The 26360-nt window shown below is 41.6% G+C and overlaps 1 protein-coding gene across 1 annotated transcript in view; it reads right to left on the bottom strand.

Moving 5' to 3' along the window:
• Positions 1-26360, bottom strand: part of SDK1 (sidekick cell adhesion molecule 1) — a 383954-nt gene that overhangs the window by 99782 nt on the left and 257812 nt on the right. Inside the window, exons 15-20 of the mRNA XM_053992256.1 lie at positions 19603-19750; positions 18783-18923; positions 15170-15351; positions 7560-7675; positions 4346-4538; positions 1309-1407 (exon numbers count right to left, since the gene is read on the bottom strand). Of these exons, the coding sequence (XP_053848231.1) occupies positions 1309-1407; positions 4346-4538; positions 7560-7675; positions 15170-15351; positions 18783-18923; positions 19603-19750 (879 nt within the window). The remainder of the gene's footprint in view (positions 1-1308; positions 1408-4345; positions 4539-7559; positions 7676-15169; positions 15352-18782; positions 18924-19602; positions 19751-26360) is intronic.

Genomic DNA, 26360 nt, shown 5'->3' with positions numbered 1-26360 from the left:
CTGCTTAACAAGGATCAGTATTACATCATCCTCGGTGGAGGAACCTAAATTTAAGCACTTGGGCTTGAAAGGCTTTGGCCATCCTCACTGAATCAATACTGCTCTGCTTTCGGGAGTCATTAGTTTCTATTCTCAAACCACTTAAATCAGTGCATATTTCAAGCAGGTTTCCATGGTGGAGAGGCAGGAGATGATCTGCAGGAGGACTCCACAAACAGCTCGGAGCACACAGCTACAAATGGTGCACGTCACAGACACACAGAGGAAAACACCGACAAGTGAAACCCTATCAAAATAATTACACCTGTCAAAGTTAAAATGCTTCAGGAAATTAGACTGATATAACATTTCAGCGGTCAAGGGTCAGAAAATCTGATTTTTTAAACTCCTAAAATGAATTTTTAAAAAATGGTAACACAATTTAAAAAAGTAAACATTTTAACACTCTGAAACCAAAATATTTTGATCAACGTGAAATTGTTTTCTCCCTTCCCAACTACCTCCAGTAATTTAAAATCTGGGAGCTTTTTTGAGCTTCAAAACCTTGAAAACCTTTGTTAAATGGAATGTCCATCCTGTGCAGCTGCAATAGTTTCCCATCTGAAAACAATATTGCCTCTGTTGATAAGAACTAGAGGTTTCCTCAAGTATTTATACCTCTCTTTATGGAAAACAATGAAGTTGCTGCTGTTGTATCTACTCTGGCATACAGTAAATAGATAAATAGCTTGTCAAATGGCAGACTCATCAAAGGGAAACAAGAGAGTTCTGAACCCTTGTGATAGTTTATAACAGATTAAGTAATGACATGCAAATTCTGTCACGCAGTCCACAGCCAGACCACTTGATCACAGAGGAAGGATTCTGCTGATTTCAGGCTCGGTCTTGATTGCAAACCTCAGCAATGCCAATCCAGACTTTGCAGCTGTGAGCTCTGTGCAGGGACCCCCCACTCTTGGGGCAAAGGCCAAGCACAGTCTCACAAATTTCCAAAAATTCAGTAAAGCAGGTGGAGGTCACAGAGGATTTAACAAGACCAGACACCCTGTGGGGAGCTGATTTCTAACACAAACTGCTTTTCCAGTAACCACAATCATGAGCTGCCAGTAATTGGAGCTGTACTTTGTGTAACACTCCCTGGTGGCATCTCAATTACCCAGAGGAGGGGTCAGGAAACCAGCAATAGACCAAAATCTCCCTAAATGCTCCACTACACAGTTTTTCATTGCAACAACACATTCCACCCCACACATACTGAAGTAAAAAAAAAAAAAAAGAGAGAATAAAAGCAGAGATAGCAGCTGATACCTGTGATGATGCCATTCTTTTCTACAGGTTCTTGCCAGCTGACCTTGAGCGAGGTGTCCAGAATCTCAGTGAAACTCAGGTGTCCCACAGCTCCTGGCTCTGGCAAACCAGAAAAGGAAAGCTGTTAATAGGTGAACCCACTTAACTGGGATCAGACCCACGTGGCAGGGTTAGGGATGGAGAAATATGTCCCTGAGCCAGGGCTAAGGGAGGCTGGAAACCTCGGTGAGAGGAGAATGCAAGCTGGGAAGAAACACTCTGGCTATCATCATGTCAATTATTTCACCCAGTCATCATCCCAAGTGTGTGGAGATCTAACAGCATTACATTTTTCCCTCGAGGATACCTGTGAGGTGTTTACCTGCCCTGTTTTGTGCAGCAACACCACCAGCAATCCCCTCAGCTGGGAAGAGCCTTTTCCCTATGCAAGGTCGCAGCAAGGACAGAGTCACGAGCCACTGCTTGGATAAATTCTCTCAAAACAACTCTAAAAATGTCCAACATAATGGCAACTGTCTTCTGTAAAATGAATACAAGTGTGTGAAACTTTTTAAAGGGTTTTTATGATGTAGCTCAAGAGCTCTTAAAAATTTCAGCTCCCCAGCGTGCAATGAAAGAGCATAAAATGGAATGACTGTCAAGAATATGCCATCCTCCCTCAATTTTGATCTTCAAGGAAGACAACCTGACTGATTTTTGATCCAAATGCTGTTCTGTCCTCAGTCGATGCACTGGAAAAAGGAGGTTTTGTTCACTTTATATTCACTGTGCTTCTGTCATTGGATGCCTGCCCGAGTATCCTCTAGCTCCACTGACAGCAGTTGGCAATTTCTTGTCTGCAATTTCATGTTTTGTTTCCTCTTCAATTTAGTCCAGCCTCTTATTCCCCTCCAGCTATGACAAAAAAAGCCCAAGTCCTGCCAGTAGGTCAGCTACAAGCCCATTTGCAATTCTGCAGTCCCAGGGAGGAAAATTCCCAAACCCACTCTGCAGTACCCAGTAGTCAAAGCACCACAGAAAAACTGCTGAGCCCGTAGTGATCCCAGGAATGCCCAACAAGAGCATGGAATTATCACTGTTTGGGACTGTGGAGCTGCAGACATTGAAACCACACACTCACAAAGCTTTGCTGCAATCAGCCCCTGCTGTTGGAACCCAATTTTAAAGTCATCAGGAAACACAGGTGCAGGTGACTCCAGGCCAGGACACGATGCTTGTGACTGGATGTCAGGTTTTATCTGACCTACAGCCTGTCAGCAAACAGATCCCTGTTCTCCTAAAGGACTGCCTAACTTTGCTATCCAGACAGAAAATGATCACCTGTGAACATGAATGACAGGCCTTTCAAATCTTTTTTCCCACCACATAAATCCTGAAGCAACTCAGCTTCAAGGAGCTCTCTGCCAAGATGCATTACACCATCCTGCACAGAACTTCTCCATCACTGTGAAAACCCAGAGAAGCGATTCTGCAGGATTTATAAATAAATAAATCAACCCTGCTCACCTCTCCTTGCAGCATGTAGCTGGACACACCAAGAAATGTCTCAGATTATCTAGAAAATACAAGTCTGGCTCTCTCTTGGTTTATGTTTCCCAGTGGAATTCTCTTGTGTTTAAAATGGCACATGATCCCAACATTTCCCTGAGATAGCCTCAATGAGACAGGGCAATGACTCTGTCCCTGCTATCACTTTGTGGAAAGCATTTAAGGTTCATTTCTGCAGCCTTTCCTTCCACAGAAATATTGAAAGTCTCTTTCCTCTTCCCAGCTGATTACTTTTTGCAAAATCCAAGGAGTTCTGTATCTTTGGTTTCTTACCCTTCTGCACTCACCAAGATCAACCACGGGGTTCAACCATGCTGAGAGGGAGAAGACAGATAACTCAAACACATTTACAAATCATCACTGGCTAAAGCTGTTTTTCCTTAGGAAAATGGGAAAAAAAACCTGATAATGCACAGAGGAACTGAATACATGTTTCTCCTTCCACCAGACCTTTTGCTTTCATCCCAGACACACAAGCTGGAGTTCAGATTAGTGGCTCACACAGATTTCTGGTCCTTAAACTCCTACCTCTGGCAACCTGTTCTAGTACATAGAGGAGAGTAACCACACTAGGAAAAATCCATGGGAGGGTAATTTTCTCCAGGTTCCTTCAAAAGTATCTAATGAAAAATTGGATTAGCACTTAAGCCTCACTCCTGTGAATGTTAATGACAATTGGATTCTTCTTTACGGGAACACTGACTAACCCAAAAGATCCCTATTAAGGCAGAGTAGTATTTCTAAAAACAATATCTTAATGGATGAATTAGACACTTTTTATTCTGGTTTAAACCTGCAAATGTGCAGCAGTGTTTATGATGCTCCTGAAGCACTGGCCAGAGCCAAGATCACCGTGGACACAGTCAATTTATCCACATCAGATACACATTGCACATGTTAGGCCCAAATATGTCTTGAGAAAACAACTTCAAGGGGTCACACAGACCAAACCTTTTTCTGATGCAGGAAATAATTTACATGCTAAACCATTCAGTTCATTTTATTTAATCCTGCCTCCAGTTTTTCAGGATGCAAGATACTGCCTTGCTGTGATCCTGGTTCTTTCACACCAACACTTGCAATATAATATAGATGCAGACATTTTCAGTTTATTGACTAACAGCAGGAAACAACTGTAAATTAATCATTGACCTCCACAGGAAGTTCCAGTGCTCAGTTCCTAAGAAGATCAATTCATATTTATTTAGGCTCCTGAACATGGATTTAAGAGCACAAGGATCTGCAGACATAATACATTGTGTGTTGGCTGAACCAGACTATGAAGATCTTAGCTAATCATCAATATAAAAAAATTCATCCAGGTTTAGTCCATAATGAAACAAAAAATATCAAATATTTGCCACAGGCTGAAAGAACACCCATGGAAAACTGGCTGAGGTCTTCATCTGACATGAGGTCTTATGAGAAGAGATTGCTGTGAACCTGAGGTTAAATTTTAAGCAGAGAGGTTTAAAATGTAGGTACTCACTGTCTTCCAGGGTGCGCAGGAGCTGGGGAGGGCTCCGAGGGCCATCCCCTGGGGTGGTGAAGCACAGCACTGAGGTGTAGTAGCTGGTGAACTTCTTCAGGTTGGTGATGCAGCCACTGTGAGCACCATGGAAATCCGGAGCGATGGTGACCACGGTCACACTCTCTGGAGCATCCACCGGCCACGCCAGGAGCTGGGAAATTTAAACTTGGATGAGCTCTCATTAGAAGTCGTGTCTGTTTGGAATCAAAGTCTGTTTGGCTGCCAAAACAGTCTTAATCTGGTTGCAAAGAACCAAGCAATGCTGTTAAACCACTGTCAGCTCTGATGCTGAACAGATGGATGCAGCACTGTGACACTGGAGGGATGTCTGCTCAACTCACTGCTGCTGGGGATACACCAGCACTGCAATTCTCCATGGCTGCTGCTGAGCAATGCCAAAATTATGGCAAATCATTATTCAGATGACGTGAGCCTTTTGTCTCATCAGCCTGGCCAGTCTCTGCTGCTGAAAGCAGGCTGAAGGAGGAAAAGTACTTTCAGTGCTACTTTGTCATAAATGCTTTATCTTATTTTCTTTCAAGATCCCACAGTCTGGGGAGGTTATTGGGATCAGAGGGAGAGAGATGGGGATGCACACACCCTCCTCCCCCTGCCAGAGCTCCCCCAGCACCCCAGTGAGCAGCCCTGCCTCACAGGCTGGGAGCACTACAAGCTCAGTGGGACTGGGGACATCCACGCTGTGAATGATTCAAGCGGTTCTGGAACTACAGAAAGAATAGAAAAACGGTTGTAAAGATGATTACTGCAATTTTCAACACCTGAGTCCCAAAAGTTAGACTCCTGAAGACATTTTCATGCATTTAAAATAGGGTGCTTGTCAGAGGAGCTCAGTCTTCCAGGTTTCATTCATCTCAGTGGATGTTCTGGGCGATCGATATCTCTGAGAGTGCAATACCTCATGTGTAGGTACCTAAATGAGGACTTAAAAAATTCATTTCTGGCAAACGACTTTGAAATTCTGAAACAATTTTTGAAATCGCCTTAAAGGCTTAGGGGTCTAAAACTTGAAAGTGTTTATGAAATTTTTATTTTGTCCAAAAATCCTTATCATGTGGCTTACAGGAGAACGTTAAAATTCCAGGCCTGACTCAGTATCTGTGTAAATCATGCTACTTGTATTGATTTCAGGCTCATAAACATGAATAGATACCTGAAATTAATAAGCCATATTTGACACATTTAGGCAATGTCTAGAGTCTCTGATAACCAGAAAGCACAGTTAGGGGACTATTAGGAGTAATTTGTTAGGAATATTTCATATTTGAGAAAGTGCACTTTACAACTTATTGAAATGCAAATAAATTTCAAAGAAAAGATAAAAATGTATAATGGCTGAAGAGGACAGTAAGTTTTATTTTCTTTTCTAAATCACCTCTCTGCATTTCAATTGGCATTTATAACTTTGGAAGACAGAACTCTTGAGTGGATGGTCATGAGGAAATGTGCAGAAAATGCTGGTGAACAATTTGTCAGTTAAAGGAAAAAATGAGTTTAATCCTTAAGAAAGGCAAAGACCTGTTTTTGACTACTAGAAATTTATAAATCATACATAAAGCTACTCTGTAGAAACCAGTGACAGAAATGATTTCACACAGTTTTTGTACTGCAATTCCCAACCCCTGTGAGAAACAGGATGGTAAAGCTATGGCAATCTACTGCAATCAAAAAAATACAAATTTTGATAATTTCAGAAGTTTTCATTGGCCACTGACAGATGAAAAAAAATTGTCAAATGACAATTTTACTTCTTTTATAGCATTTCTGAAGAAATGGAAACAAAAATTAGAGGTAGCTATGCAATGAGATTAAGGATCTTCAGACTGAAACTCTGACTATAACAGAGAATGAAAATCTGAAATAAGACTTTTGCAAATGCGGGCTCACTGTGCTTGGACTTGCACCAGAAAATTACAGTGCACTGCAGTCCACTGAGCCCCGAAAATGCTTCTATTCTCCAGAGTCAGAACAGAAGCCAAGTGCTATTTCTGTGCTGGAGTTTCAGGGTATTTTGCTGCAGCCCTGTCAGTCACTGAGCCTTGAGAGCTGATTCTATCCCTGCCAAAGCAGACACACACATCTCCATGTATTTATTTACTTCTTCAGCAGTGAGATTCTCAGACCACTGCTTGTCCTCCTGAGAAATACATTGGTTTGGGCAGAAATACCAAAATTACCATGCATATCTCTGTCTCCATTTCTCTGTCATTCTGAGGCATACCTAGAGAAGGATCAAGTCTTCTGAAACATCTCAAATCCATGTACAATCCCTTAATTCACAACTTGTCTTTTGAACTACAACATCCTCCTCAAATCACTCCTTGTCCCTTCACCCAGCACTCAAATCAAGCTTGCTTCTCCCTGCTCATAGACCACACCTGTCTTCCCTTTTCCTGCTCTGAGATTCCTGCAAGATTTCTCATTTTTCTCTCTATGGATGTTTTTGAACCCTTCATTTCTTATGCCCTGACTGCTGAATCACTGATGGAGGTTCTATTTAGAACAAGCCACTCTACCCAGCTCCTCAGCAAACACTCCACTGGTCAGAGGCTCTGTTAAGCACTCTCTGCTCTGTGCACTCTAACAGATATTGCCTGATTAATAAATTCTACATTCTTAAATCTCTCAGATCGTCACAGTGGGAAAGTCAAGGCATTTATTTAGTGTGATGCCTTGGTTCCCAGTGAAATGAATGGTGACTCTGCATTAGCATAAACAGGAACCTGAAGGTTGGTTTTCAGTGCCACAATGACATGTCTCCCGAGGTGACTTTCCAAACTGACATGGAATTGCTTTCTGGCTTTGGAAACTCTCCAGGAAAATGACAAAGGTATAAGGACTTCTAGGCTATGGCACATTCCCTTTTCAGAACTTACATAAACTGCAAATATTAGAATCATAGAATGGTTTGGGTTGCAAGGGACCTTGAAGATCATCCAGTTCCAACCTCTGCCATGGGCAGGGACACCTTCCACTATCCCAGGATGCTCCAAGACCTGTTAGGAGCAACATCTGCTCACTTCTCTCTTTATTTTACCTGTGTACGATACTCCTGAATGCACAGAGTCGCTTTAGAGATTCAGAGATCATAAGGCTGAAATTCTGGTTTACACCAGGACTGTTAATGCAGCCATTATTTGGAGTGTGTACTCACCTTGTACCCTTGGTTAATGCCGTTGATGAACTGCTGGGGTGGAGGGTTCCAGAGGAACTGGATGGTTGTGGAATTCACGGCTTCAACCTGCACGTTCTGAGGTGGAGCTGTGGGCACTGCTCCCAGGAGCAGAGAGGGAACAAAACAAAAACAGAGAGAAGAGGGAATGAGGGGAAAAAGAGAAAAATGAACACAGAACCCACTGAGTGTCACTTGCAAGTCACAGAGTAATAACAACCTTGAGAGAGGGATGCACTTCCTGTGAAACAGCAGTGATTTGGAAAGCTGGGATATTGGGTTAATTCCTCATCCTGTATTGGAGATTCCTTCAAGGGGAGGAGAAGCAATGGCTTCTGCAGCTGACAATCCTGCAGAGGAGTTTCTCAGAAAGACTTGAGGCAGGAGCCACGTAAGGATAGGTGAGCACAGCTCTTTCAGTCATCCATGAGTGCACGGAGAATGAAGAGTTTCTGAGAGAAATTTCTTGAGTCCTTTAATGCTGCTCAATTCCCCAGATCAGACAAGAAAACATGGAGTTTGCACAATTAAGGTTTTAATTGTGAATTATAATCTGGCAACAGCATCTGTTTATTATTTACTGCTGCTTAAAGAATTAGGACCAGTCATATAATATGCAGTAAAGATTTTTCTTGGGAATTGGGAGTTGTTCTCATTTTATCTTGATATGATATGCATTCATGTATATTGAATTGATTATATATATCCTGAGCCAATACATCCTCTAATCTACTAAAAGTTGCATAAACATTTTATGCCAAGGATTTAATTAGACAGATGTTTTCTCAATACAAAAGCAAGCATGGAACATAAAGGCACGCTGCCTTCAAACAACCGAAACCAGCACTTAAATATTTCACCATTTAATAAAATGTCTCATTCCAAGCAATTTCTTCAACTTACTGCTTTAAGATGTCATTTCTATAGTTCTCAGAGGAAAGAATATTAATAGACAGGCCTATTTTTCTGAAATTATCAAGCTTATAGTAATTTTAAGAAGAAAACTGCTATCTGAGTACAAAGAAATGGACTAAGACACTTTAAATCCCATAAAATAAGCTTAATAATGCTTCAAAAATATCACTATTGACAGACATGTGCATTTGTATTCTATGAAAATGGAGCTATCCACAAGTGGTTTTGAAGCCTGGAAGCCTTTGTTCCTTCTGCTTCCAAGGAAAAGTTTCTCCCAAAGCCCAGTGATCTGTGCTTCTAAGGAGAATCCACGATTCCCACTGAGAAATGGTGGTTTCCTCCACACTTTTCAAAAACAGGGCAGAAACTTTTAAAGTTCCAAAGTACTTTTTGGAAGATGAGTCTTTGTGTGGAGAAGAAATGAAGAAAAGAAGTTCAAAAATGCAAAACTGCCCCGTTTCCCAGCAAAAGTTATTATTTGTTTGGAAGAGACATAAAGGGGCATTATTGTTAAGTAGTGTTGACACAATAGTAAGACAGGACAGTGCACACTTATCAGAGATGTGCACAGCCCAGAAATATCAACACAGAAAAACAGAGAAATCCTCAAGGATGTCAGATTTGGAATGACAAGAAGATCCATTCCCTAGCCCTCTGTCACTAAAATTCCCTGAAGATTCTGCCATGGCTCTACACACTTTTTAAAACCTCAGTAGCTGCGTACTAGTCAGAACCTTCTTGCCCTAATTTAAAACTTGATGCGACAATTTATGAACTATGCATAATTATTGAGTTCTGGAAGCAGAGTTTATCTGATAGTACTCTAAATTTTCATTAGAATCTGGGCCCTACTTCCTGCCATGTATCATAATTCCCTGTGTGCTTTTGGAAGGTTATACTATTATCTGAATGACCTGTAGACATCATAAAGTTTTTCTAGCTAAGAGATTCACCAAATCATCCTGAGCTACAGTCATAAATATTAAAGTCACTCTACAGTCATAATGAGTTGCTTGGGCTACAGTCCCCCACTAAATGCATTTTTTTTATTCATGTTCTTGATGAAACTATTTATTATGAGAGCCACAAGATGTATTTGAATCTGCTTTTGTGTGCAATACCTCATACAATTAATGGTTAACATGCATAAAATTTTTTAAAAGTCAAAATTCTTACTTTCCTGTGTATTTGCATGTTCAGATATTGTAACTGCCAGGGATTTGTTATTGTAGAAGAAAATTGTGTTACAGGTTTTGATATTAGTTTGTTATCAGAAATTCACCAGGATATCACTGACAGATTAATCTCCAGGAAGGTTAAACCAGCTGAGCACCACCAAGCTCCAAGTTTTCATTTGTGGTCCTCACTGTTCTCAAAAAAGCTCAGGCAAACACTTGAGGATAGGTTTACTACAATTTCAGGAATGTGGATAACCAAATGCATTAGTTATTTCTTTTAAAAAGGGAAATATTTTTTGTTCATTAGGAGATAAATTTCTGAAACAAAAATATATGGTGGTAGCAGAGAAAATACCTGCTGTAATATGAAAAGTGGAAAAAATTATGAACAGAAAACATAAAACCATCAGATTGTTGGAAATCATGATTTATATCACATTTTCTCCTTGGATATCTTTATTGAAAAATCAACATCTGCATCTCAATTAACGCATTTAAAAGATGGAAAGAACATGGTCCATTTGATATGCATAAGCTTAATTATACTGCAGAAGGCATAATGTAATACATTTTTTATATTTTTAATCAGTAAAATATTGGCATTATAATATCAAATTTACTTCAAAGTGCCAGTATGAAATTCTCCTTTTATGTCCTGATATTAAAGACTTCCTTGGGTATCTGAGCAGTTCTGCATTTTAAAAAGAAAAGAAGTTTGAGGGAAGCTAAATCAGAATTGACCTTCTGGTCACTTCAAAACTCAGATACTTTTCCACGATCATGGAGAGTAACTTCCTGAAGCTGTGGCTGTCTGCACAAAGGATTTTCTAATTTAGTAGTAGATACCTGTCCTCTTCCTACAAATTTGCTGTCAAGCTGTACAGAAGCTGCCAATGTCAAACAGGTGTTTTAAGAGTAATCCCCAAGTATTTACACTCCCAGCTTTTAAACCTGCACTTCATCATGTCTGCAAGTATTCCAAAGCCATCTCACACTGGAGATCCATCTGGGAGTCATCTCAGAGCTGCAGATCAAATTGGTCAGACACAACCAACTGTTAGTTTCCTCCTGATAAAGTTCATGTGGTTGGAAATCTGCAGAGAGCTCAGCCCCCGGGACTGCGGGTTAATGCACAGCATTCCAAGCAGAAAAGGTCACGGAAGCACTCTAGATAAAAACCATTAAAAGGGTTTCACTGACAAGATAATTGAGAGGAGACAAGGCACGGAGGTTAAACATGTGTACATGGAATTATTCTGTCTCTGGCCATGTGCAAACAGCATGGAAATCCCATGGAGATTCTGACTGCCAGACTCCTGCTCCTAAATATAGATCTTTAACACAGGCTTGGAAAAAAGGCTCCTCTGGAGCTCCCGACCTTCGAGGTGGCAGCTTGCCTGTCTCAGGCAGGCTTAGGGAACTGCAGGTTTTCCTCTAGATGAGGATTTAGTTGGTCCTTCAATGCACCAGCTCGAGGTGCTGAGCTGCACATCCCAAGGGAGCGGTGGGGATGTGGAGCTGTAATTCCTCCTGGGAAGCCTCTTCCCCTCTGTTCCCTGCTGGTGTTCTGGGCTGTCTCTGAACAGCAGTGGGTGCCTAAAGTGGTCTCTGTAACACTACACATCTGAAAATGTGAATTCTGAAATTCAGCAGTGTGAGACTTGGCACTAATCGATGAGCTGGGCTCCTTGCGGCTGGGAACTGCCTCCTTCCTTTCCTGCATGTCTCTCACACAGACAAGATTTTATTTCTTTATGAAGAGCTGGGGGCCAGGGGCCTCTCTCAGACAACTGCTAATTTCATCACCTTGTGAAATCATTTGAAAATAAAATAATATAAAAGCAATAGATGGCAAATTGCATCTAGCAAGATAAAATCCCCCCAGCCACTACAACTCCAGCCTGCTTCTGCACAGGAGCAGTGGGGCCCAAAATGGCCACAGGTGCTCCAAGGCTGTTGGGAGGTTCCCCAAAGGAAGTGAAAAAGGATCTTTAAGGTATTTTTGCCAAGAAAATATCTTTTCACTGAGATAAAGTCAATGGTTGCAGAGGACACTCTGCAGTCAGGGATTCCTTTTTCAAGATTATTTCCTACATAAAGCAGGAAGCTTTCCGTTAACTGGGTTTCCTCTGGCTCTTCTACCTCAGTCATGCACATTTCTCTGATTCATCTCATAGTGCCTGAGGAAGAAGCTTCTTTGGACCTGGCTGAACAGGCTCCTCTTGCTTTTATCCTTTCCCCACCATCAAGACTCACTACTCAGGTAACTTTTATTCAGGAAGGGTTTTGCTTACAGCTTCTTAGCCTGGCGAGGTGTCCATGCACAACAAAGAAGGGAAAACTAAACAACGTTCAAATACATGCTGAGATCTCTGAACTTTGGGACATAAGACTGGCTTTTGAGATATGCATCAAAAGAAAGACATGGCACTAAAAGCAGAAACAGAAGTGGTTAATGTCAGTGGAGAGGCTAATGGTAGAAATATCTCTACTTGTAAACCTTGCCCTGCCTAAATACAAGACATGGTGGGAGTTTTTCAAAGAGAGAGAAGTTCAGAGATATTCACAGTATTGAGATAAAAGGGACAGACCCAAAGTAAGGGGTGGAAGTTGCTGCTTTATCAAATCAACCTGCAGAAAAAGGCAAACATGCCCAATAGTACAGAGCAGAGACAATATTGTCACCACAAAAAGATGTTTATACCTTCACAAAGCTGTTCTTACATGAAAAGGTATTGGGAAACTTCAGGTTTTCATATGGCAACGAGAAGTCCTGCAGGACAATGCTTAAATAAGTGAAATTGCCCTATGCAGAGGGCTGGCACAAATCCCTGTGAAAAGTAACATCAAAGCAAGGAACAGATGGAGAAACTCTGATGAAGAAAGACCTATATATACAGAGCATCAAAGGATTAGGCTGAATATCTCTCTGAAAAGACTTTCAAGATTTTAGAGACAGTCAACCTGTCTGACCCTCGTGCTGGGATGTTCAGTGCTCTGCCAGTAAGTCTTCCTGACATTTTATCTCACTGACATTATGCACCAGTTTCCCGCAAGTTCAGATCCCTCAGCACCTCGTCAGCTTGGCTGTGTTCTGGAAGTTGGTGATTTTTGAGAAGCTTGGAGCAGCTGATTAGTTTTCAGTGGCTAAAGCAATGCCAGAGGACTAATAAGGGATTAATAGACTAGCTCCTGGTATAAATCCACAGCTTATATGGCCAGTCAATACCCCCTATGACAAAGGTGCCAATATGCTGATGTGCTCCTGCCAATGGGCTGATCTGCTCCCGGGGTTCATTTCCTCCCAGGCTCTGCCTGCACAGCACACTTGATGAGTATGAGGTATTTTTCATCTGCAGACAGACAGGTCCTTGCCAGCACAGCTCACATCATTTAATGCATGTCAGAGCAGAGGCAGTGGTGGTGTGGTAGTAGGAGAGGGGGATGGATGGGAGTGTGTCTCTTTGACATTTATCTCTGCTCATATTAAAATCAGAATATGATTTACAAGGCAGTTTTACACATGGCTTTTTCTTACTCCTGCTAGTTTGGTTTAGGAAAAACATTCTGGAGCAAGAAGCAGTCACTAGATTTCCCTGTCTTTTCTCAATAAACATAAAGGAGTAGAGATTTGGACAGTAGCACACTACATATGGAGACTGGATATGAATCCAGTTTCAAATTGTATTTATACCAACCAGTCTCCCTTTTCAGCTCTAAATGTAAAAAAAAAAAGCTTCAAACTCTTTTTAAAACAGGACATACACCTTTGGTGAACCCAGCAAGGTTCATCAGGAAGTAGCAGCATGCATGAGGTAGTTATTAACAGCTATTAGCAAATACCAATATGAAATAAATCAGAAATATCCAGTTTTTCTTCTGTCTACCCAGCACTGAGGAATTACATGAAGCCAAAGAGGCCATTGCAGGTTGGCCTGCAGTCTAAACACTCTTGCTGATTAACATGAATGCAGGACTGACTACACCTAATTTATAACAGAGGATTTATACCCTTATAAATGACAACAGACAGCCAATCAATAAAGGATGATAATAACTGCACATAATATCAAGGGAAATTAGAGTCAATTACAGGGTTTAAGAAAAAAGAGTGTGAAGTCCAAACCTGGGCCTTAATGGATGGAAGGTTAAGGTACTATGATAGCTTAAAATGTGCAAATAAACAAGGTAATGAATTACAAGCATAATCACAAAAGGGATTCAAATTCTGTGGGCAAACCAATTCTCTGCAGAGTTCGGGTGTTTAGTGGGATAGAAAACATTAATCCTGGCTGAAGGAGAAGACTTCAAGAAAAACATTTCAAGGTCTGCTATAAACACTTCTAGAATGAGGTTGAGTGTGCCTAGGCTCCTCTGAACTATGAGACTTTACATGCCCTAAGACAAAATATAGTTAGTTCTTTCCCTAGTTGTTGTGGTTAATTAGTGTTGCATATGAATAATCTGTTCTTAAAGATCTCCCTACACCTCAAGCTGTATCTAATCATGTTATAACCTACTCCTAGTAACAATTAACAAACATCTTCTTCACTGATTGAAAATTAACTCATGCACTGTAAATCTGCAAGTTTTTAAAACAGTATAATTGTTTTATGACCAATGAAGTAGAGCCCATGTAGTGTCCAGTGCTCAGCATCCAGCACAACCCTGCAATTATGGGAATATATGGAAGCCTTAAGGACCTGGCACTTAATTATCCTACAGATTTTTATACCAATCTAGAGGTGTAAACATGTCTTACACTGGTTGTAAAAAGTAATTACATATCCTTTTGTTGGTGTAATTTATACTCTTCTTAAAGCACTTAGAAAACTGTGGAGGAGCTGTAGCATAAAAATCAGGGCTTTAAAGATCATTTTATCTTCCCCTTTGAAAGTATCTGCACCATTCCTGAAATACTTCAGAACCCTTTCTCCACAGGTTGTATTTCTCTCCCTACACTTTCCTTGCAATTTATTCCATATTTCTAAAACAAGGTTTTCTGTGATTATCAGAACTAATGCAGCTGGTTCACTCTATCTCCTATATTGCATATGCAGCATCTTGCATGCCTTGACCATGATAAAACCAATTCCCTGCAATATTTTCTCTAACTCTCCTGGCAGGGTAACCTCAGCCCCTGCCTGTCACAGGTCCCGTAAATCCATTCCCCAGGACCCCAGCTCTCATCAGCATTTCTATTTATTACTTCTGCTGCAGCTGACTCTGACCTGCAAGTGTGCCAACACGTCATCACGAGGGTCAACAAAACAGGTAATTTTTTTACTTCACTCTCAGCTTTTTCTGCAACAGAGATAGAGCAAAGACTTGGCTCTGACCAGGCACTTGAAATTTGCAGGTGCTTCCTGCTCCAAGCTGTCTATCAAATTTGACTGAAGTGACCACTGATTTCCCGGGTTCTAAGGGGGGATTGCCAGGCAGCACATCCCCTGAGGAAGCTGTGGGATGATCAAGGAGATGCTGCTGGGATTTGCTCACCTCCCTGCAGTGTGTACTCTGTCACAGGCCTGCTGAAGGCTCCCAGCCCAGCCCCGTTGTAAGATGCCACCTGGATTTCATACTGGGTCCAAATGATCAGGTCTTTCACCAAGCAGTAGTTGATTTCTGCACTGGTGATGTTTTTATACTGGTACTCTCCCGGGAGGCCAGCCAGGCGATACCTGCCATATGGGGAGAAGAATTAGCTGGTTAATTAGATGGTACCAATTAGAGAAAAAATATCCTGGCTGGCAAAATAGCTTCCTTTGTGAACAGGCAATATGCAAAGTTTTACAGCAGAATTTTACCAAGAATAATGAAAAATAATCAGGAGGAACATAGCAACTCCTGATAAGACCATATCATGTTTGACTGCTATAGTATTTATAATCTGATCTCGCTGAGATTACAGGCTCAGGGCTAAACAAAACGGGTATTTTATCCTGTTTTATGGTTGCAGAAAAAATTACAGCTTTTTAAATGTGGCTTGTCTAGTAAAAGCTGTGATTTAGTACAAAAAATAGCCCAGATGTGATTTTTATCAGAGTGCTGCTGTAAATCAGCCTGAGAAATTGTTTTTTTTCCTTCACTTCTGAAATCTGAAAAGGAAGAGCTCAGAGGGCTCTGACCTCCTGGAATCTCAGCCACTGGCACCCCTGGCTTCCACCAGAATTTACTTCACAGAATAATTAAAATAAGGATTGAATACGTTGAGACTGAAGGGTTGGGTAAGCACTGGAGTTCCAGGAGAAGGGCTGTGTTAAACACAGGTGGGTGATAAATATCCTGAAACTCTTTCTGCTGAAATACCAAATATATTTTCTCATGTAAAAACTATATTCCAGAAAACAGAGTCCCTTTGATGTGTCTCTTCAGGCCAACAAACTACAGTGAAGAACGAGATTATAGAAAACAAACAAACCTTGCAAATCTGTGAATGTGAATAATACTGTTTGTTTTCCTTCCTTTAGGAAAGCGGTACAGTGAATGCTCACAATATGCTAATTTACAAAAAGTCAAAAAAAACAGAGGCCAAATAAGGGACACAAGGCATTACTGTTCCAGGAAAAAGACAAACATGGAAACATTTGTATTTTTATTCACCACACAACTTTTATACACTTACCCATCCTTTGCTTCACTGCAATCAACAGAAGTTTATTGACACAGAACAATTTTATCGACATCTTACAGAGATATTTTAAATTCATCTAAGTAAAATCGGTGCAATGTTCATGACTAGACAACTTCATGTGTTTCAGCCAGAGATTTTTGTTCTAAAATCTTCCTATAAAGAGATCAGTTCTTAATCACTGACCTCTCTATTTTCTGCTGCTTGCCTGACCATCCTTTAGCACACTTAGTGTTTGTAATGTTACACTGGTGTGATCCCATTTACGAAATATAAATGGAAATAAAGAAATACCAGCCCTCAGCTGAGCTGATTGAATGTCTTGCTCCCCCTTTCTCTCTCTCTCTCTCTCCTGTGCAGAGTGTGTGCTCCCTGGCAAGTCAGTTCTTAGTGCAGCAATGTTCTGTCCCCTGCCCAGCAGACAAGGTGTAAGTGCTCCTGTGATTTAATCTGTTATGCTGTTAGCATGGCAGACCCCTAAATGCAATATTGGCAGTGAGAAAAAGGGCAGAGGAAGGAGGCCAGTTCAGAAATGTCACGTCTTCATGATTTTTCTCACCATGGACTTTGACGGATACTCCACATGACTTGTGCAGTGCACCTTCACTTTTAAAGTTCAGGTGTTCCATCAATTTAGCATCTTGCATGTCTGGAGCTTTGGGTCTCTGGGGTGGCTGGTGCTTTTCATTCTGCTATACCCTGATTCTGCAGAAATCAGTGCAGGAACACTGTTCTTCAGTGGATATTGCTGTGACCATACAATTCAACTGGGAAGAACAGCCTGGTTTTATTACCTGGGATACTTGTGCTTTTATGTGATAATCTTAAATTCCTGTTGAATAAATGGTTTCTCTGCTCTGCTGTCAAGACAAAGCAGTAAGACACCAAAAATGTTCACAAACTGAGCATAATGAATATGAGCACTATTAAAATGGAAAGAGATGTTCCAGCAAGGTCAGAGATCAATTATGCAGATAAATACTGTAGAAAGTACCAAAGCTAAACATTATTGGAAATGCTATATGGAGAAAACAGCACAGATTGCCAGAAGTAGGAGCCTGTGGGATTGCTTTTTAAAGGACTTAATGCTGAGACTAGGAAAGACTCCCTGGCAATAACTAAGGAACTAATCCTACCACTGAGCAGACTAATTTGAAAGGAAGAATTGCATAAAGAATGTTTGCACCCTGGCAGATGGGAACCCAAGACTCCAGACAAGGGTCTATCTGCAGGCAGAAGTTAAAGGATCTTTCCTCACTGATGGATGAGAAAATATTGTAAACTGAGCCCAGCCCTAAAACCTTGTACCAACAGCTCTTGCACAAGGGGCTCACCTCTGCTGAGGGGCTCTGTGCAGGTGACAGGGAGATGAACACACTCAACTCTGCCTGCAGACAGAGGGAACTTCCCAGGGCTATTCTGGGAGCACACCAACCCTCTTAGCATGACAAAAGCCTTTCCATCCATGCCAGCAAAAGTCAGAGCACAGCTTGAACAGGATGTTGGCATTTAAACCGCAGCATTTAGTTACCTTTTACACTTCTGGAGGACACTGTATTAAAAATGTCAGCAGCCTGCCTACAGGAGGCTGTAACCATCACTTGGAAATATGTAATGGGCTGGGAGTTTCCCACAAAAAATGCCTCCCTCACTAGAGGTGTGGCCCTAACACTGCAGAGTGTGGAGGATGCCAAATGAGCAGTAATCTGTAGTGGATTTGGGTATAGGAGTGAATACAGAGTCCCAAAAAATCACCTAAGGGAAATGCTCTGCAAAGTCTCTCAAGTGGCATCAGCCTTTCCAAGACAATGAATCCTGGGTAAGCAGCCAGGCTGGATGGGTGCAGGATTCCCAGTTACCTGCCTGAATGGGTTTCTCATTAATAAATACAGACAGGGCTGAAAGGATCTTACTCAACTGGCTGATTTTCAAAACCAAACCAAGGTCTGCCACGAAACATCTGACCTGTCATTCCCTCTCTCCATTTTGTTTGGCACAAAACTGAAGTTTATTGATTCTTTTACTGCTCCTCCATAGGCAGGAGCCCTGTTGTGTCTTTGATAAATTTAATTAACCTTTTGAGCAGGGAGCTGAGCTTGTAATAAGCAAATATACATCTGCATAGGCTGCACTGTACCAGCCTCCCATGTGAACACTTGCATTACTTGGAGCTTCACTTCCCTTTGAAAATGGAATAAAAGGATGCTGTGAGTCTCCACAGGGAGCAGGTCCTTTGGAGCAGCTGATGGAGCCCTCAGACTCTCTAGGACACACAAGCCAGAATTTAAGTGGCTGCACCCTTGTGACCTCTTGTTGTTTTCTCACATTTAACAAATCAGGGCAGCCTGAGCATTTGCAAACAATAACTAATATCTTTAATTCAATTACAGATACCTTTTATTACACTCTTAAGTCACCATTTGAACTCCCTTGTGCACACTTGGACCTATCTCTGGATTTCCAGGTTAAGAAAGGACTTACCTTAGGATGTAGCCATGAAGAACCCCATTGTGCTCACTCTCAGGAGGAGGCTGCCACTGGACCATGATGGACTGATTGGTTCTCCCACTGGCCACGATGTTTTTAGGGGGGGCACTGGGGGGCTCCTCAGGGAGCATCAACCTAAGTACAAAAGAATGTGACGGACATGAGCGTTGAAAGAAATCATAAATAACAGTCTATTTCCTGTATCCACTCCAAGTGAAGCACTCTTTGTTATCAGTCTGATGACTAGAAAGAAATATAATGCTGATCAAACTGCTGAAGACATGCATGAAATAGTTACAACAAATCAACATAATAGGAAATCAGTTAAGCAAGCAACAAGACAGACGGCTGAGGTAACCCTATTCTCTTGGAATCACCCAGGCTGCTACAACTCTTTAAAAAGATTACAAGCCTGAATGAGTAAGAGCTTGGGTCCAGTGTCTGTGACTCCTTCCAAATTGTTTCTTTCAGCTCTTTCAATATTTTTCATATCAAACTCCTACATTTTGAAAAAGCCATTTAGAGTTCAGCTGTTCTGCAATTCAAGCTTGCAGCAAGCTTCTTCACGGAGAAGGGGGATGCGTTTGAAACTGAATATGATGAAGTCATCCTTCTCTGTCACATCTGGGTAAATTCCAGAAGTGACATTGCCATGACAGGGTGAGAGCTGTGCTCCTGCCCGGGCTAACTGCTGGGGCTTAGCATAAGAGCAAAATCTTTGCGCAAGAGATTATTTTATTCCTTCATTGCCAAGCAGCATTTCCCCCTCCCCAGGTCGCTGTCCCTTCAGCACACAGACACTGACTGTTGTTACCTGCTGGTCTCGGTGCTGTAGCGGCCCTTTCCCACCTGGTTGACTGCACACACCCTGAACTGGTAGGTCCTGGCTGGAGTGAGGCCACTCACAGTGACACCGGTCATCTTCGGGTCAAGGTTTGACAGGTGAACCTTCCAGGGAGAATCTGTTGGAAAAATTAGCATGGGAAAGAAAGAAAAAAGATTAAAGTGCCTGTCAAAAGCCCTGCAGAAGTGAGAAAACGCCTCTGACTGCTCAGGGTTCTTCGTGCTTGCTTCCCTCAGAGGAACTTTGGGAAGAAGTTTCTTTTCAGCAGAAGAAACCTTCCTGTCAGCCCACACGGTTATGCAGATTGCACATTTGTCTACTGGAAAGTGATGCTGCACATGTCATGGCATAATAAATAAAAACTATATTCATTAACATTTTAATAAAAGAGGAAACAAGCATGATAAAGACAGATGGGCTGTGTATTTCACAACCCATCTGTTTGGCAGGCCATCACACCACCACACCCATGAGTGGCTCTGGTGGAAGGATTCTAATGAAATTCACAGTCAGTTTGGAATATCTTCCTACCCAGCTTGCAAGCAGGTGTAGAAGCATGACTCTCTCTGCCAAATCAGCCCTTTGCTGCAAGACCTGAGAAAACTTTAGCTGCTGATTCTACGTGTCTGCAGTCTTATTTTTTTTTTTTTTCCTAGTGACATTATTCGGCATGGAGTCTAATTGTCCTAGGAAGACTCCCTGGTAGAAAGAGCCCTGGCAGCACTCTAAACCCCTCGCTGTCAGTTCACATATTCTTGCCATACCAAGCTCCTCTGATGCCCAAATTACATTTACAAGTTTTCAAAGAGGTCAGAAATGAAACATGTTGAAAATTAAATATTCTGATTTCTTCTCTCCATAGCCTGGTGTCACATATTCTCCCTGATGTCATGACTGAAATAGTCAGGGAGAGGTGACATTTGGTCTGTGTTGCAACAGTACAGCAATGGAATCAGCCAATTTGAAGATTTGTTCAGTTTTTAAATAATACCAGCTGTTTTCATGCTCCCTGCTCAAAATTACTAACACTTCTGGAAATTGCTGAGGAGCTCACTGTAGATTTTGGCAACATTATCTGTGCATGTTGCTCATCAGAAGTGCATCGTGGCTCCTGGCAGGTCAACTCAGCGTCTGCCTGAAAGTGAAGATGAGATGTCCCAAACGTGGAAGGCTGCTAAACTTCACACCAAGACAGAAGCCACTCATTTTGTGCTTTTCTGGCAGATTCCTTAGCAAGTTCAAGTCCTCTAGGGTGTGATGCCAGTTGGGCTATAAACACTGCATCTTCAAATTACTCCAAATGTATTTATTCCAGTAAGGGCCTTGCCAGAACGAAGTCTTTTTTAACAGGAAAACTGACACAGCACAATACTGGGAATGCTGGAGAGGGACATTTGCACAGCAGTGAAGGTCTGTCCTTGCCAATTGTTGATTTACCAGCAGCCACTTTGGCTGCAAGATCTTGATGTCAATTTATCTTAGCTGAACATTGGATTTCTTTTAGAGAGCTCTTAGAGGAAGCACACCTGTGCCATCTAGAAAAGCATTGCTTCAGAGTTTTTTGCACCTTAGTTCCTTCTGAATTTTTACAGGCTTCCCTTGAGATTCTCAAACAGCCTTGTTACAGCCAGAGTGCACAGCAACAAACCAAGGGAAGCTGGAGTTAAGGTATGGCTGACCTAGTGCACTGCCTGAAGGAACTTCCTGAGGAAAATGGAAGAGCAGACACCAAGAAGGGAGTGAAATACCCTTGTATGAGCTACTTGGGCAGTGGTCCGTTTCCTAGAGCATTTAATTTGTTTACTGCCAGTGTAAACACCACCTGAGAGTGCTTAACCCAAGCAGCTCAATGTAGTGAGCAGTTTGATTCAACAACAGGCCCTATTAATCTCCTCAGCACCTTGGGGCTTTGCTCTGTTTATATGCTGCATCTGTAGAATACTTTATTAATTCTTTTTCCTCTCCTGGTAGAAGATAAAAGATCTGGCAGGAAGAGAGATTAAACTGGAAACTAATATAAACGAAGCCTATTCATCTCCTGGGCACTCTGATTCAGAGAGGAGGGTGGTTCAGGGAGCATTTGCTCACTCCTGGAGCACTGGATACACTGAATGTGCAGAGTATCTTTAAAATTTAAATGTCAATTTTTATTTTTTTTTTTACAATCAATAAACAAAACACTCCAAAAAAATGGATCTCCCTCTTTAGATAAACACAACCAACCCCAGGATTGCGCAGAAGCTCTTTTCACTGTGGAGAAGAGCAATTCTGACAAGGGAAACATGCCATAAAATTTTCAACACTGCCTCTCCTGTCCTCCAGGGATGGCTGTCACTCACCTGTCCCAGGAAGCCTGGAGAAGCTCCATGGTGACAAAAGACTTGCCAGGTCAAACTATTAAAAAAGTCTCTGTTAGACTGAACAGACTCTGCTAATCCTTCATTTAACTTAAGCTGCCCAGAACATACTCTGGGCTCTGCTGCTCTTCCCCTGTAATTGCTGCTGTCTGAACAACTTCCATGTTGAGCTGTCCGTCGTCGTACAAATATTGGGCATTCTGAATTAACTCTGATTGCCTCTCCAGCTTAATTTATTGGAAATGAAGAATCTCACAGGCTGTTCTCTGGTTTACAATGTCATTTTGGGGTTTTAGAAATGACATTTTTTTTTCTGTCATGAATTTTTGGATGCGCTTGTGATGCGTTCAATAACTCAGGCTGTGTGCCAAGAGGCATTTCTACTCTATTTCCCTGTCTACCCTACAGTTCATGCATTAATTGCAATTTCCCCAAAAAATCATTTCTAATTTGATATTACCGATCAGATCTACTGCAGAAAACTGATTTTTGCAGGTTTGGAACACGTTTCCATCTCTTTCCTTCTCCAGGGGGTTTTGCATAAATGGCAGCATCAGAATTTGCTGTACTGCTGGAATACACTGAATTCATCTTTCAAACCTTTGTAGCAATAAGATATTGCAAAAAATCCAAATGAAAGCTAAATGGTTCACCCTTTGTTTGGTAGGACCCACACAAGGTCTACCAGTGGCCTGAAAAAAAGTATCTTTTAAAATTATCATATCTAGATCTGAGTCACAATCATAATGACAATGCAGTTTTACTTTGAGTTTTGCAAAGAATTATCAATGAGTTCAATATTTGCCATTTGAATATTCCTTCCAAATTCAGGATGACAATAGGTTTTAGTTAAGCATGTAGAGATGCTTTCCACAGGAGCTTTTATTATCTCCTCATTAGCACAACACGATGAATCTGAGTTATATCATCACCTCGCACAGCATAGATATCCCAGAATACAATAAAACAAAAATGGGCTTTTATCTTAATTGTTCTCAGCAGAATTCTATAAGACTTAATTCATTTTTTCAGTTAAAAGACTATTCAGAATATTTTTTTTTGATTAATTTCTTCAGTCTAAACCTCTTTGGAATAAAATAAGCATATCCCCTCCTAACTCCATGAAGACACTTCATTGGAATTCCGAGGTAAATTGCAATGGGGCTAAACAGGTCATGAAACATCCAAAATTATATTAGTGCAAATGACAGCAATGCATGGTACTATTTATTTGAAAATCCTATTTCAAATCAAGGTTCACATTCTTGGCTCTGTGGGCAGGAATACTTAATGACTGTGTTTCCTTGGAACTGTGTTTTTCAAATTAGATTATAAATTTGCCCCCAAATGTTTAAGGCCATATGTCTCAAGTCACCCACAGACACAGTCTACTGTGAATACTTGTATTTTGAGAATTATTGCACTGTGCCAAATACATTAATTTTAAAAATTAGGTGGCTAGAGTCGTTCATATTCCCAGCAATTTATGTGCATGATCTGCCACTGTTTTCTTCCTGCTAATTAAAATAAGGGTTTTGTATCTCTTTACTGAATTGATATTAATGAAAAGGAGTTCTAATCCATGCCAGGTGGAGTGACACGCCTCCCTCTAATGCAGCTGGTAATTAAACCCCTGAAATTTATACTTGTTATTTTGAATCCTCTTCAGCTATTGCTCTGCAATAGACACTGTTGTGTATCCATTGATGGTAAGTGCTTCAAAACCTACCATGGGTCCTAAAGCTGTGAGAGAGTTATCCAAAACAAAACACCGAAAAAATGCAACAAAACAAGGCTACTTTTCAGCACCTGTAACCAAAACACTCCAACTCCAAACATTCAAACTCCACAGAACTAAGAACAAAATCTGCACAGCATTGCTGACTGGAAAATAAACCCTAATTCTGGTGTCCCTCCTTCACATTTGAAAGTGAACTGGAATTGGGATGGGAGGTGCATTGCTCTGTTGTGGCAGTGACAGAGCTCGTGGAGGGTGTTCCCTGTCTCCCTGACAGTCACTCCTTCTGCAGCACAAATCCCAGACAGAAATTGTCTTTGAAAAGCAAAGAGTTTCTGCAGAGTCATATCAGGCCAAGCTATACCTACACAACATCAAATGCCAGCTTTGTGCACAAACAGTGCTTGGGATGGCTGGAAAGAAAGGGAAGGTGATGGTTTCCAGAGGAGCAGGAGGTCTGGAGAAGCTAAATATTAACCACACACTGCTGAGATCAAAATAACTCTGAAAAACAAACACGTCAGGAAAATAGAAACCAAAACAAGCCAGTGTCAGTGTGCAGACGTTTCAGTCGGTGTTCCAAACCAAAGTCACTGCTGACATTGCTGTACTGTTCTGTAAATATGGAACAAGAGAGCACAGCAACAGTGGAATATCCAAGGGCTCAGATTCTTCCCTGTTCTACTTCTGTGGGCATTGCACATAAAGGCAAAGTAAATAAAGACAAAAATGTAAAGGACAGCAAGACCTGGGAGTTAAGATGCTCAGTTCACAACAAACCTGGCCTGTGTTTGGCTTTTGCAGCTTTGAGCTGTGGCAGGACACTGACCTGTGCTTTGGGACAATGACTCTCTCAGTGGCAGACTGCAATGACATCAGCCAAAATTATTTAATCTGTCACAGAGTGAGCAGTGGTTCACAGGACCCTGTGGTGTTCTCAGGGGCTGTGTGCATGCTTTCCAAAGAACCACTGTTGATTTTGGCTGAGCCTTCGACAAATTTCAGTGAATTAATTCTAAAATGATGGCACATCTACCCCATTCCTATACAACTGCAAAGCATCCTTGGTAGAAAGGACTTGAAGACCTTCCAAACTCCTCCACGACAAAAGAAAGGTGATGGATTGAGATGATCTTCAAGGTCCCTTCCAATTGAAACAATTCCATAATTCTCCTGGCACTGAATGAGCTGCCTTTTCTTTCAGGGACTTGTCCCAGTCGATGCAGCCCACTGCAGCATCCAAGTGCACATGTTCTGCCACCTCTGTGCTGTCTCTGTGCAAATACAGCTCTAGGACCTTTGCATCATGTTCCCAGACTGGGACTTCACTAACTTGTCATCAACAAAGCCACTGGGAAACAAGGAGCAGAAGGGAAACATCTTTGGGCAAAAGACCAGGGAAGGAAAAGAAGAAAAACAGGCAGTTACTGGCCTGTAGCTATGGGAGGGAAGGAGAAAAGAGTGAAAATAAAAAGGAAGGTGGTGATAAAAAGGTAGAGAAGGAGTATGAGTGCAGGATCATGGATTTTCTTACTCATTTGTAACAAAAAGATCCAGAGTCTTTGATTGAAAAGAACTATTTTAAGGGCAGCAGTCCTGGGCATGACTTTGGATTTCTGCTAGGATTAGAAACCTGTACTTTGCTTAACAGTTGTCAAGATCATTGGTTCTGGGACCTCCACATCACCTCCACATCTGAGAAGTTATGCACTCCAGCCTGCAAAGCAAAAGGCTGGTATGTGATCTGAAGCTCAAGTTTCCCCTCAAGCTCTCAGTGTGGCAAAACAAACTGCTGCTCTCCAGATAATCAGAAATCAGAACTGTTTCACATTCAGTTATGCAGTAACTAATTTCCACATGTCACAAAAAGTGATGCTCTTAATTTTTTCATCAAGAATCAATTGTTCAGCTTGGATTTCCAGCTCCTAGGGTGATAGAGATTAGAAAGTATTGCCAAGGTGACCGATTTCCATATACCCTCATCTTTCCATCAACTCTTCAAGAGGCATTAGCAATATCCCTGAATAACCTTGCAGACTGAGAGCCATGGAGGGCCTGGTATACAGAGTGATAAAACTGGCAAGTGGCAATTCCCACTGCCCAGGTTTGTAATGCAGGAAGTCAGATATTTGGATTGCACTCAAGCATTCTCAACCACCTACCTAAAGGAAGGGTGTAAAATGAGAATCCAGAGAAAGCAGAGAAAACATATGAGCCCACAGAGAGGTAGGACAGCAGCTCCTCTTGACATCCAGGTTTGCTCCTTTGACAGACTATCAGTTCCTTGAATTATCCCCCTGTCTGCATCTTTTAGGTGGAACTGGGGCTCTGAATGCACCAAGAAATCCACGAAACTGGAGAAAAAGCCATGGAAGGAACAAACTGACTAATGCTGTTGTACTGAGGAATGAGCTGCTGTGCCTCAAGTCTGGCTGGCAACACTAGAGGTGGAACTCAGTCTTTCCTATAAATAAATCCCTCCCTCTCAGCCTTCTTTGTCGTTCCACTCTTTCAGCGTGCAAACACCTGAGTGTAAAACCCCTTTGTGCAGGCTTAGGCAAACTGCAGCAGCATTTTGTCAGCAGCTCTGGGGAGAGGTGAGTCTGAAGGAATGGTTTAAGAACACCATGAGG

Source organism: Vidua macroura, chromosome 16 (genome assembly GCF_024509145.1).
Source record: "Vidua macroura isolate BioBank_ID:100142 chromosome 16, ASM2450914v1, whole genome shotgun sequence".
Lineage (NCBI taxonomy): Eukaryota > Metazoa > Chordata > Aves > Passeriformes > Viduidae > Vidua > Vidua macroura.
This window is presented reverse-complemented; position numbering and strand designations above follow the sequence as displayed.